Source organism: Ranitomeya imitator, chromosome 2 (genome assembly GCF_032444005.1).
Source record: "Ranitomeya imitator isolate aRanImi1 chromosome 2, aRanImi1.pri, whole genome shotgun sequence".
In the NCBI taxonomy this organism is placed as follows: domain Eukaryota; kingdom Metazoa; phylum Chordata; class Amphibia; order Anura; family Dendrobatidae; genus Ranitomeya; species Ranitomeya imitator.
The window spans coordinates 229658364-229671686 of NC_091283.1; the positions used below are offsets into that span (position 1 = coordinate 229658364).

General features: G+C 44.0%; 1 protein-coding gene across 5 annotated transcripts in view; it reads right to left on the bottom strand.

Annotated features, from left to right (window-relative positions):
• Positions 1 to 13323, bottom strand: part of PHKA1 (phosphorylase kinase regulatory subunit alpha 1) — a 452411-nt gene that overhangs the window by 328786 nt on the left and 110302 nt on the right. For all 5 annotated transcript variants that reach the window (XM_069748675.1, XM_069748674.1, XM_069748673.1 and 2 more), the window contains one exon: positions 7237 to 7315. In XM_069748675.1, the coding sequence (XP_069604776.1) occupies positions 7237 to 7315 (79 nt within the window). The remainder of the gene's footprint in view (positions 1 to 7236; positions 7316 to 13323) is intronic.

Below are 13323 nucleotides of genomic sequence, written 5' to 3' on the forward strand. Positions count from 1 at the left end.
AGACGTGACTGGTGAGTCAGTATGTTACCTGTACACTGAAACTATACACTGTATACTATATACAGAGGTCCTGTGTATAATATAACCAGTGATCACTGTATTATTATCTATACATTATATACAGAGCTGCTATGTATAATATCACCAGTGATCACTGTATTACCCGTACACTATATATACAGAGCTCATGTGCATAATATCACCAGTGATCACTGTATTACCTATACACTATATACAGAGCTCCTGTGTATAATGTCACCGGTAATCACTGTATTACCTGTACACAGACACTGCATACTAAGTACAGACCTCCTGTGTATAATGGCACTTATGGTGACATATTGTGGGGATAGTATTGTAGTATTCAGTCACTATGTGGTGGTAATATGTGGTCTGAACATGGTGTAGCGGTATTTGTTCCTTGTATGTGATATTATTTGTCATTTTAAAAATTGAAAAATAAAAAAAAATATACCTAAATTGTATTGCATATTTTAACAAATATATATATTAGGTTACAGTAGAGTAAGGCCCGGCCAGAAGTGTCTACCGTGTTATGGTGGCAGCTTAAAAAATCTTTTGGCCAAAACAAAAGCTGCCGGCTATATGTGTGATCTAGTGATGGGAACTGTTAATGTGTGATAGGTGAGAAGTGGAGTTTTTCCAAGAGAGAGCGGTGGAACTGTGGACAGATCGAGGGGTGGAGGCGAGGCTGGGGTGACTAGATTAATGGATGTTTGACAGGTTATAGTTTCACTCAGCAACTATTTTTCTGGAATAATCTGGTTCAGATATATGATGACCCCGTCGAATGACCGGAAAGCCCATAGAATATGATTAGCCCGGGGCCCTGGCTACCCTTAATCCACCCCTGGTGCTGCCGCACACACTGCTGGCACACATTGTGGTCTCAGGTTATACAGCTGTACAGCATGGGACAGGGAGGGGGCTGGAATCACACACATGAAGCGGTGAAGGGGGGACTGCAAGGGGAGATCAGGGCAGGAGCATGTTAATAGAAAGCCAAGGAGATGTAGCAGAGCTCTGAGTGATTAACCCCTTAATGACCGCCAATACGTCTTTTAACTGACCTGAGATATAAGAGAATAGCCTCCCCATACAGATGACAATCCAGCATCTGTCGGTTGTACACTATAGCTGACAACTTGCTGTACCAGCCACGATCAGTAATTGCACCTTCTAAATCTGTTTAACCCCTTAGATGCTGCTGTCAATAGTGACTACATCATAATAAATGGTTAACAGAGTGTGGGGGCTTCTTCTTTATCCCAATTGGTGCCCTCAGATCATGATTTTGTTGTCCTGATGTTTGCCATGGCAATTCATGACCAAATAGCGGCCTTAGAGTCTGTCGGCTGTTGTAATCTGTTCAGAGGTTAGAGACATTTAGGTGGTAAAAATACACATTTTCATTTCTGTCATGCCACTTTGCATTAATTCCTGTAAAGCACCTGAAGGGTTAATAAACTACCTGACAGCAGTTTTCAATATGTTAAGGGGTGCTGTTTTTAAAATGGTATCACGTTTGGGGGTTTCCTAATATATGGGACCCCTAAAGTCACTTCAAACATGGATAAGTCCCTAAAAAAATAAATTTAGTAAATTTCTTTGAAAAAATGAAAAATTGCTGCTACACTTTTAAGACTCCTAAAATGCTAACAAAATAAAATAACATTTTACAAATGGTCCTGATGTAAAGCAGACATGTGGGAAATGTTATTTATTAATGGTTTGCTGTTGTATGACTATCTGGATTAAAGGGATAATCATTCAAATTTAGAAAATTGCTAATTTTTTAACATTTTTCTCAAATTTTTGATATTTTTTATAAATAAACACAAAAAATGTTGAACTAAATTTACCATTATCATAAAGTATAATGTGTCATGAAAAAACAATCTCAAAATCACTGGGATTTGTTGAAGCGTTGCAGAGTTATTACCACATAAAGTGACACTGGTCAGATTTCAAAAATTTGGCTCGGTCACTAAGGGGTTAAACAATGAGGCTTGACAGGTGGCTATTTTCCTGCATTGTTGTGTATCACACATATTACAGATATGAATGATGGTTATGTGATTTTGCACCTCAGTTGCTCATTTGCTGGAACTGGTGTAACACCCCCATACTGTCACACCTTAGAGCATTATTTGCACCCACTCTGTTTACTTTCCTTTGTTTTTATACATACATGGTTTACCTATTTAATCTATGCATCACACCACATCCACTATTTACATGTAATTTACCGCATATTCTATGTGTGTATACCATCCACACAGTGCACTCCCAGTCTCCTACAAGATGGTGGTAGCTTACATCTCAGAAGCACCACAGTCTGATCTCCTCTGCGTTCCCACATAGCGCACTCCCAGTCTCCCACAAGATAGTGGAAGCTTACATCTCAGAAGCACCACAGTCTGATCTCCACTGCGTTTCCACACAGTACACACCCAGTCTCCCACAAGATGGTGGAAGCTTGCATCTCACAAGCACCACAGCCTGATCTCCTCTGCGTTCCCACATAGCGCACTCCCAGTCTCCCACAAGATGGTGGTAGCTTACATCTCAGAAGCACCACAGTCTGATCTCCTCTGCGTTCCCACATAGCGCACTCCCAGTCTCCCACAAGATAGTGGAAGCTTACATCTCAGAAGCACCACAGTCTGATCTCCACTGCGTTTCCACACAGTACACACCCAGTCTCCCACAAGATGGTGGAAGCTTGCATCTCACAAGCACCACAGCCTGATCTCCTCTGCGTTCCCACATAGCGCACTCCCAGTCTCCCACAAGATGGTGGTAGCTTACATCTCAGAAGCACCACAGCCTGATCTCCTCTGCGTTCCCACATAGCGCACTCCCAGTCTCCCACAAGATGGTGCTAGCTTACATCTCAGAAGCACCACAGCCTGATCTCCGCTGCGTTTCCACACAGCACACACCCAGTCTCCCACAAGATGGTAGTAGCTTACATCTCAGGTGCACCACAGTCTGATGATCTCTGAGTTTCCACACAGCACATTCCCAGTCTCCCAAAAGACGATGGTAACTTCCATCTCAGAAGCACCAGTCTGATCTCCTCTGCATTTCCACACAGCACACTCCCAGTCTCCCACAAGATGGTGGTAAGGCTACGTTCACAGCGGCGCACAACGCACAACGCAAATAAAAACGCACCAAAACGCACGCTAAAACGCTGCGTTTTGCAACGCATGCGTCCTTTTTTGCCGAAATTTGGACGCAAAAAAAATGCAACTTGTTGGGTTTTCTGCGCCCAACGCTTGCGGCAAAAAAAACGCATGCGTCGCACAACGCAGCACAACGCATGTCCATGCACCCCCCATGTTAAATATAGGGGCGCATGACGCATGCGTCGCCGCTGCGGCGCCCAACGCAAACACGCAAAACGCTAATGTGAACGTAGCCCAACTTCCATGTCAGAAGCACTACAGCCTGATCTCCTCTGCGTCTCCTCACAGCGCACTCCCAGTCTCCCACAAGATGGTAGTAACTTCCATCTCAGAAGCACCACAGCCTGATCTCCTCTGCGTTTCCACACAGCACATTCCCAGTCTCCCACAAGATGATGGTAACTTCCATCTCAGAAGAACCACAGTCTGATCTCCACTGAGTTTCCACACAGCACACACCCAAGTCTCCCACAAGATGGTGGAAGCTTACATCTCAAAAGCACCACAGACTCATCTCCGCTGCGTTTCCACACAGCACACACCCAGTCTCCCACAAGATGGTGGAAGCTTACATCTCAGAAGCACCACAGCCTGATCTCCGCTGCGTTTCCACACAGTACACACCCAGTCCCCCACAAGATGGTGGAAGCTTGCATCTCACAAGCACCACAGCCTGATCTCCGCTGCGTTTCCACACAGTACACACCCAGTCCCCCACAAGATGGTGGAAGCTTGCATCTCACAAGCACCACAGCCTGATCTCCGCTGCGTTTCCACACAGTACACACCCAGTCCCCCACAAGATGGTGGAAGCTTGCATCTCACAAGCACCACAGCCTCATCTCCGATGCGTTTCCACACATCACACCCCCAGTCTCCTACAAGATGGTGGTAACTTCCATCTCAGAAGCACTACAGCCTGGACTCCTCTACGTTTCCACACAACACACTCCCAGTCTCCCACAAGATGGTGGTAACTTCCATCTCAGAAGCACTACAGCCTGGACTCCTCTACGTTTCCACACAACACACTCCCAGTCTCCCACAAGATGGTGGTAACTTCTATCTCAGAAGCACCACAGCCTGATCTCCTCCGCGTTTCCACACAGCACACTTCCTGTCACCCACAAGATGGTGGTAGCTTACATCTCGGAAGCACTACAGCGTGATCTCCTCTGCCTTTCCACACATCACACTCCCAGTCTCCTACAAGATGGTGATAACTTCCATCTCAGAAGCACAACAGCTAGATCTCCTCTGCACTTCCAGTCTCCTACAAGATGGTGATAACTTCCATCTCAGAAGCACCACAGCCTGATCTCCGCTGTGTTTCCACACAGCACACACCCAGTCTCCTAAAAGATGGTGGTAGCTTACATCTCAGAAGCACCACAGTCTGATCTCCTCTGTGTTTCCACACAGCACACACCCAGTCTCCCACAAGATGGTTGTAACTTCCATCTCAAAAGCACCAGTCTGATCTCCTCTGCGTTTCCACACAGCGCACTCCCAGTCTCCCACAAGATGGTGGTAGCTTACATCTCAGAAGCACTACAGCCTGATCTCCTCTGCCTTTTTACACATCACACACCCAGAGACTGAAGTGTATTACGAACAAAATATATCAATCTTTATTAGAATAAAAAATGGACAGACATACAGTACAGACCAAAAGTTTGGACACACCTTCTCATTTAAAGATTTTTCTGTATTTTCATGACTGAAAATTTTACATTCACACTGAAGGCATCAAAACTATGAATTAACACATGTGGAATATTATATACTTAACAAAAAAGTGTAAAACAACTGAAATTATGTCTTACATTCTAGGTTCTTCAAAGTAGCCACCTTTTGCTTTGATGACTGCTTTGCACACTCTTGGCATTTTCTTGATGAGCTTCAAGAGGTAGTCACCGGAAATGGTCTTCCAACAATCTTGAAGGAGTTCCCAGAGATGCTTAGCACTTGTTGGCCCTTTTGCATTCACTCTGCAGTCCAGCTCATCCCAAACCATCTCAATTGGGTTCAGGTCTGGCGTAGCACCCCATTACTCTCCTTCTTGGTCAAATAGCCCTTACACAGCCTGGAGGTGTGTTTGGGGTCATTGTCCTGTTGAAAAATAAATGATGGTCCAAATAAATGCAAACCGGATGGAATAGTATGCCGCTGCGCGATGCTGTGGTAACCATGCTGGTTCAGTATGCCTTCAATTTTGAATAAATCCCCAACAGTGTCACCAGCAAAGCACCCCCACACCATCACAACTCCTCCTCCATGCTTCACGGTGGGAACCAGGTATGTAGAGTCCATCCGTTCACCTTTTCTGCAGTGCACAAAGACATGGTGGTTGCAACCAAAGATCTCAAGTTTGGACTCATCAGACCAAAGTACAGATTTCCACTGGTTTAATGTCCATTCCTTGTGTTCTTTAGCCCAAACAAGTCTCTTCTGCTTGTTGCCTGTCCTTAGCAGTGGTTTCCTAGCAGCTATTTTACCATGAAGGCCTGTTGCACAAAGTCTCCTCTTAACAGTTGCTGAAGAGATGTGTCTGCTGCTAGAACTCTGTGTGGCATTGACCTGGTCTCTAATCAGAGATGCTGTTAACCTGCGATTTCAGAGGCTGGTGACTCGGATAAACTTATCCTCAGAAGCAGAGGTGACTCTTGGTCTTCCTTTCCTGGGGCAGTCCTCATTTGAGCCAGTTTCTTTGTAGCGCTTGATGGTTTTTGCCACTGCACTTGGGGACACTTTCAAAGTTTTCCCAATTTTTCGGAGTGACTGACCTTCATTTGTTAAAGTAATGATGGCCTCTCATTTTTCTTTACTTAGCTGCTTTTTTCTTGCCATAATACAAATTCTAACAGTCTATTCAGTAGGACTATCAGCTGTGTATCCACCAGACTTCTGCACAACACAACTGATGGTCCCAACCCCATTTATAAGGCAAAAAATTCCAATTATTAAACCTGACAGGGCACACCTGTGAAGTGAAAGCCATTCCTGGTGACTACCTCTTGAAGTTCATCAAGAGAATGCTAAGAGAGTGCAAAGCAGTCATCAAAGCTACTTTGAAGAACCTAGAATATAAGACATAATTTCAGTTGTTTCACACTTTTTTGTTAAGTATATAATTCCACATGTGTTAATTCATAGTTTTGATGCCTTCAGTGTGAATGTACAATTTTCATAGTCATGAAAATACAGAAAAATCTTTAAATGAGATGGCGTGTCCAAACTTTTGGTCTGTACTGTATATCTAAAAATAGTACCCACAGGTTAATGAGCCAAAATAGACATGAGTGGCACCACTACTGAGCCAATAAACTGGCAAGACCTAGTAAACTCTAATCATATGGTGTGTTGCTATATAAAATGGGATTCCTGTAGTGAGGAACCCAGTAGTCCGCACGGTATACACAGCTAACAGTAAGAATATGCAGCCATAGTGGCATGCCAGATTTGTCATACGCAGATATGCAGTAAACAACAGGAGAGCACACGTTAATGCTTGCAGCAACCGTAACAACCTAAATAGCAGGGTCTTACCAGAGCTCAGGAGATGGTGCCACAGCCCATCTCAGAAGCACCACAGCCTGATCTCCTCTGCCTTTCTACACAATGCACTTCTAGTCTCCCAAAGGTGGTGTTAACTTCCATCTCAGAAGCACTACAGCCTGGACTCCTCTACGTTTCCACACAACACACTCCCAGTCTCCCACAAGATGCTGTTAACTTCCATCTCAGGAGCATTAGTTCTCACACAGCTGTCAAAATAGTGAGACAGCTGAGATCCCAACACAAGTCTCTTTACAATTATAATTACATTAGACTGGAGTTTAAGTTCTCCTAATTATATGTTCTTGATAAATGTTTATATTTTGCTTCAATAGGTTTTGGAGAAGGTGACCAGTCTGAGGAGACAGTTAACCACCAATGCCACTCTTAAGCTCCATCTAACGGACATGTCAAACGGTAATGATATTTCTGCACTTTCAGAATAATGCCTTCATCAACCAACCTTGAACAACCACATCCGGTTTGGGAACTGTAGAAAACCTTCTGTTGAGGGGATCAATCTCTCCAGGAGCCAGGAAGCCCTGTGCAGAGAACGAGATGGACGGTTAAGACGGACATTGTATAAGATCCCTTCACACACTTGTGTAACAAAGAACAGTCATTGTCCTCTCGTGTGGTATCGAGCCTTGTATGCGCCCTTCATCGCATTGCTTCACTGTTACTCTACCCACATCCCTTTCTCACATATCCATTCCCTCTTCTAACTTGTGAGTCCTCTGTCTTGTATACTGGCTTTTCCAACAACTTAAAGTGCCAAAGTGAAGAAGGACTGGACCCAATATTCCGGCATGTTTAATAAGTCTCTTCAATAAGATGAATTATTTTTATATATCCGACTTTAGTTCAAAAATATGTTTTGGACTTGGACTGAATTTTTTTTTAGTGATAGACATATGAAAGGGAATCTGTCAGAAGATTTTTGTTCTGTAATCGGAGAGATGCATGATGCAGGGGCAGAGAACCTGATTCCAGCAATGTGTCACTTTCTGTACTGAGTGGTGTAGTTTTCATGCAATCTCTGGAGGAGAGAAGGTTTTTCCACCAACATAGAAGAGGATTCTTTACTGTTAGGGCAGTGAGAATCTGGAATTGCTTGCCTGAGGAGGTGGTGATGGCGAACTCAGTCGAGGGGTTCAAGAGAGGCCTGGATGTCTTCCTGGAGCAGAACAATATTGTATCATACAATTATTAGGTTCTGTAGAAGGACGTAGATCTGGGGATTTATTATGATGGAATATAGGCTGAACTGGATGGACAAATGTCTTTTTTCGGCCTTACTAACTATGTTACAATCACTGTTTCTCTTCTGCTGGCGATAGATTCCCTTTAATACAAGCACTGAGATTTACAGAGACAAAAGCAATGCTAAGAATGTGCATCTGAGGCCAGATTTCACACTATGTGTAACATCACGGTCAGGGAAGGTGCTTTGGATGGTGTGGCACTGTCCACAGTGTGCTCACCACCTCATTTGCATATACAGTTTAACAACAAAAAAAAATCTCCAAAACTATCCATCAGATTTTGAGACTGAAGGTATGCGTCCAATCTTCCCACCCTTTACAAGGACCTGCAGCTACCTTGATATGCATTATGGAGATGACAGACTCCCTACAGGACGATTTTAGATTTTGTTTTTGTCTGGATTTTTTGGGTGGTGAAGGAGGAGGTCACCATTTCAATTGTTTGCCTCGGCAGCAGAGAAGCTCGAATCGACCAGGGGTGAAACTATATTAACATTCATAGGCTTCAAACTTGCACTTGAGCAAATTGTAGAAAAAAAATCTTACTGATCAGTGTACAGCATTCGTTGATGGACTGGAGGTATCGGTGCACCGTGATGGAGAGATTGGGTTTTGGCCAAGCCACTCGCTCACCTCCTAAGCACCACCCTACTCACTGTGCGCCTCGCTCTGCTCCACCCAGTACCGGACCATCACTCTGAGCTACTGTGTGCGGTTTGAGTTATGGGAGGAAAGGACGAACTCTGCCGGAATATCAATTTTGTACTGCAGAGATCTGCTTCCCCAGCCTATCACCTGCAAAAAGGTGATATATCAGGCGACTTCACCCTCGATTCCACAACTGAACTTCGGTTCTCCAGCTCCCTATATTGGCGTATTCCTGTTATATCACACTTGTTAGTGACCCAGCTTGTCTTCCCGTTAATCCTGATTAGTTTTGAGCGAATATACTCGTTACTCGAGATTTCCCGAGTACACTCGGGTGTCCTCAGAGCATTTTTTAGTGCTCGGAGATTTAGTTGTCATCACCTCAGCTGAATGATTTACATCTGTTAGGCAGCTTGATTACATGTGGGGATTCCCTAGCAACCAGGCAACCCCCACATGTACTTATGCTGGCTAACAGATGTAAATCATTCACCTGCTGCGAAGAAAACTAAATCTCCGATCACTAAAAAATACCCGGACATCACCCGAGCGTGCTTGAGAAATCTCGAATAACGAGTATATTGGCTCATCACTAATCCTGATCTCTCCGCTCTTGACCTCAGCTATGAATTCTAGACCTGTGCTGCCTGATCCGATCTTGGAATGCCTGACTATGCTTCTGTCTCACCCACCTGTACCCCATACCAGAGTCACTGACCCTCTGGTCAGCTACTTCAGTCCCAGAGACTGCCCTGGAGTGGTACCTGGTGTCAACCAGCAGCCCAGCGTATTATCATCAGAGGCCCTAGTGAAGACCGGGTAAACACTTATGTGACAACTCAGCATTTGATCTTAATTAACCACACGTCTATTTTCAGTAAGCCAGAATGAATAGGCTTATCTAAATAATGACTATTGAATTTATAGGTTTGTTCTTTGGTTCGTCAAGAAAATACAGGGATCGTCGAACGGTGTCCTTCCTACCTGGAGCTCGAGTCCGACACATAACTAATCGGGGTGACATTACTGGGAGGGGCTGGTGAGGACCCAGCGGTCATGGTGCACATTGGCACAAATGACAAAGTTAGAGGTAGGTGGAAGGTCCTTATAGACGATTTCAGGGAATTAGGCTGCGAGCTGAAAGCAAGGACCTTCAAGGTGGCATTCCCTGAAATACTGCTTGTACCACGTGCCACGCCAGAGAGGCAACGGGAGATTAGAGAGGTTAATAAGCGGCTCAAGAATTTGTGTAGGAAGGAGGGGTTTGGGTTCCTGCAGAACGGGGCCGACTTCTCAGTGGGCTACAGGTTCTACGCTAGGAACGGGCTGCACCTCAATGGGGAAGGTGCAGCTGTGTTGGGGAAAAAAATAGCTAGAAGGTTAAAGGAGTGTTTAAACTAGGGATTGGGGGGGAGGGTATTCATTTAATAGGAGGGGAAGATAGTGCAGATAGAGACCTGGGCACAAATAAGGAAGTTGGGGGTGGCGGTGGCATGGGGGGGTGGGGTTAGAACAGTTAATAATTTAAGAAAAAATAGAGGTGCAGAGAGATACATAAAATGTTTGTATACTAATGCCAGAAGCCTCGCCAACAACATGGACGAATTAGAACTAATGTTGATGGAGCATAATTATGACATGGTGGGGATATCTGAGACATGGCTGGATGAGAGCCGTGACTGGGCTGTTAACTTGCAGGGCTATAGTCTGTTCAGAAATGACCGAACGGATAAGCGAGGTGGACGGGTGTGTCTATATGTAAAATTATCCTTAAGACCCATCCTGCGTGATAATATAGATGATTCTAATGAAAATGTAGAGTCCCTGTGGGTGGAGATAAGGGGAGGGGGAAAAAATAATAAATTACTGATAGGGGTTTGTTATAAATCTCCAAAAATAATGGAAGCAATGGAGAATATCCTCATAAAGCAAATAGATGAAGCTGTGACTCAAGGGGAAGTCATTATTATGGGGGGACTTCAACTACCCTGAGATACACTGGGGAACAGAAACCTGCAGTTCCAGCAAGGGCAATCGGTGTCTGACAACTATGAGAGACAATTACCTCTGAAAACTGGTTCAGGACCCAACAAGAAGGGGGGCACTGCTAGACCGAATATTAACCAACAGGCCAGACCGCATATCAAATATAAGGGTTGGGGGTCACTTGGGGAATAGTGATCACAAAATAATAAGTTTTCATGTATCCTTTAATAAGATGATAAGTAGAGGGGTTACACGGACACTAAACTTCAGGGGGGCAAATTTCCAATGGATGAGAGATGATCTTGGTGCAATTAACTGGGACGATATCCTGAGACATAAAAATATACAAAGAAAATGGGAGACGTTTATTAGCATCCTGGATAGGACCTGTGCACAGTATATATCGTATGGGAATAAACATACTAGAAATAGGAGGAAACCAATATGGCTAAATAGAGTTGCAATAAGGGACAAAAAGAAAGAGAATTAAAGGAAGTAGGTCGTGATGAGGCATTAAATAAATATAGAAAATTACAGTATATACTCGAGTAGAAGTCAAGATTTTCAACCCATTTTTGGGGCTGAAAGTCCCCCTCTCGGCTTATACTCGAGTCATTCCCAGGGTCGGCAGGGGAGGGGGAGCGGGGACTATCTAATTATACTTACCTGCTCCTGGCGCGGTCCCTGCAGGTCCCTGGCTTCCCGGCACCGGCAGCTTCCTCCTGTACTGAGCACTGAGCAGTCACATGGTACCGCTCATTACAGTAATGAATATGCGGCTCCACCTCACATAAAGGTGGAGCCGCATATTCATTACTGTAATGAGCGGTACCTGTGACCGCTCAGTACAGGAAGAAGCTGCGGCGCAAGGAAAACAGGGACTGAACAGCGCCAGGAGCAGGTGAGTATAACGGGTAAGGGAGCGCAGTGATGCGCAATATTCACCTCTCCTCGTTCCGCGCCGCTCCATCTTCAGCATCTTATGCAGTGACGCTCAGGTCAGAGGGCGCGATGACATGGTTAGTGCACGCCCCCTGCCTGAACGTCAGTGCAGAAAACTCTGAAGATGGAGCGGCACCGGAACGAAGTCAGGTGAATATTGAAAGTGCCGTGGGCCTGAGCGACGAGAGGGGAGTCTGTGATTTTTTTTTTTTTTTTTTTTTTAATCGCAGCAACAGCAAATGAGGCAAGTGTCTGTATGCAGCATTTTATGGGGCCATAACGTTTGTGCAGCACTATATGGGGCAAATATCTTTATGGAGCATCTTATGGGGCCATAATCAAAATTTGGGCAGCATTATATTGGGCAAATATGTTTTTGAAGCATCTTATTATTATTATTCTTATTATTAACCTTTATGCAGGATTATATGGGGCGTATTTTAATATTGAGCATCTTATGGGGCCATCATAAACTATATGGAGCATTATATGGGGCTCCTGATTCAATATGGATATTCAAAAACACTTAACCTACTGATATCTCAATTAAATTTACTTGAGTTATTAAGTTTTTCCAGTTTTTTGAGGTAAAATTAAGGGGGGGTCGGCTTATACTCGAGTATATCTGGTACATCAATTCTGTAAAAAGCAAATCAAGGCAGAAAAAATGGAGACATAGAGACTCATTGCCAGAGAGAGTAAAAATAATCCCAAAATATTCTAGATAAATAGTAAGAAACTAAAAAATGATAGTGTTGGCCCCTTATAAATTGTCTGGGCGAAATGGTGGATGAGGATGAGGAAAAAGCCAATATGCTAAATTACTTTTTTTCATCAGTATTTACACAACAATATCCCATGGCAGACAATATGATCAGTGATAACAAAAATTCCCCATTAAATGTCACCTGCTTAACCCAGCAGGAAGTACGGCGGCGTCTAAAAATCACTACAATTGACAAATCTCCGGGCCCGGATGGGATACACCCCCGAGTACTGCAGGAACTAAGTACAGTCATTGATGGACAATTATTTGTAATATTTAAAAAGTCCATAATAACAGGATCTGTACCACAGGACTGGCGTATAGCAAATGTGGTGCCAATATTCAAAAAGGGGACAAAAACTGAACTCGGTAATTATAGGCCAGTAAGCTTAACCTCTACTGTGGGTAAAATCCTGGAGGGCATTCTAAGGGATGCTAAACTGGAGTATCTGAGGAGGAATAACCTCATTACCCAGTATCAGCACGGGATTACTAGGCACCGTTCATGTCAGACTAATCTGATCAGCTTCTATGAAGAGGTAATTTCCGGACTGGACCAAGGGAACAAGGAAACAAAGGGTGGTTATTAATGGAGCACACTCGGACTGGGTCGCTGTTAGCAGTGGGGTACCACAGGGGTTAGTACTGGGCCCTCTTTTTAACATATTTATTAATGACCTTGAAGGGGGCATTCAGAGCAGAATTTCAATATTTGCAGATAACACTAAACTCTGCAGAGTAATCATTACAGATGAGGACAATTTTATATTACACGATTTATGTAAACTAGAAGCTTGGGCTGATAAATGGCAAATGAGCTTTCATGGGGATAAATGTAAGGTCATGCAATTGGGTAGAAGTAATAAGATGTATAACTATGTGCTTAATTCTAAAACTCTGGGTAAAACCGTCAATGGTTACTAAGGTTGAAGGAAGACTTTAA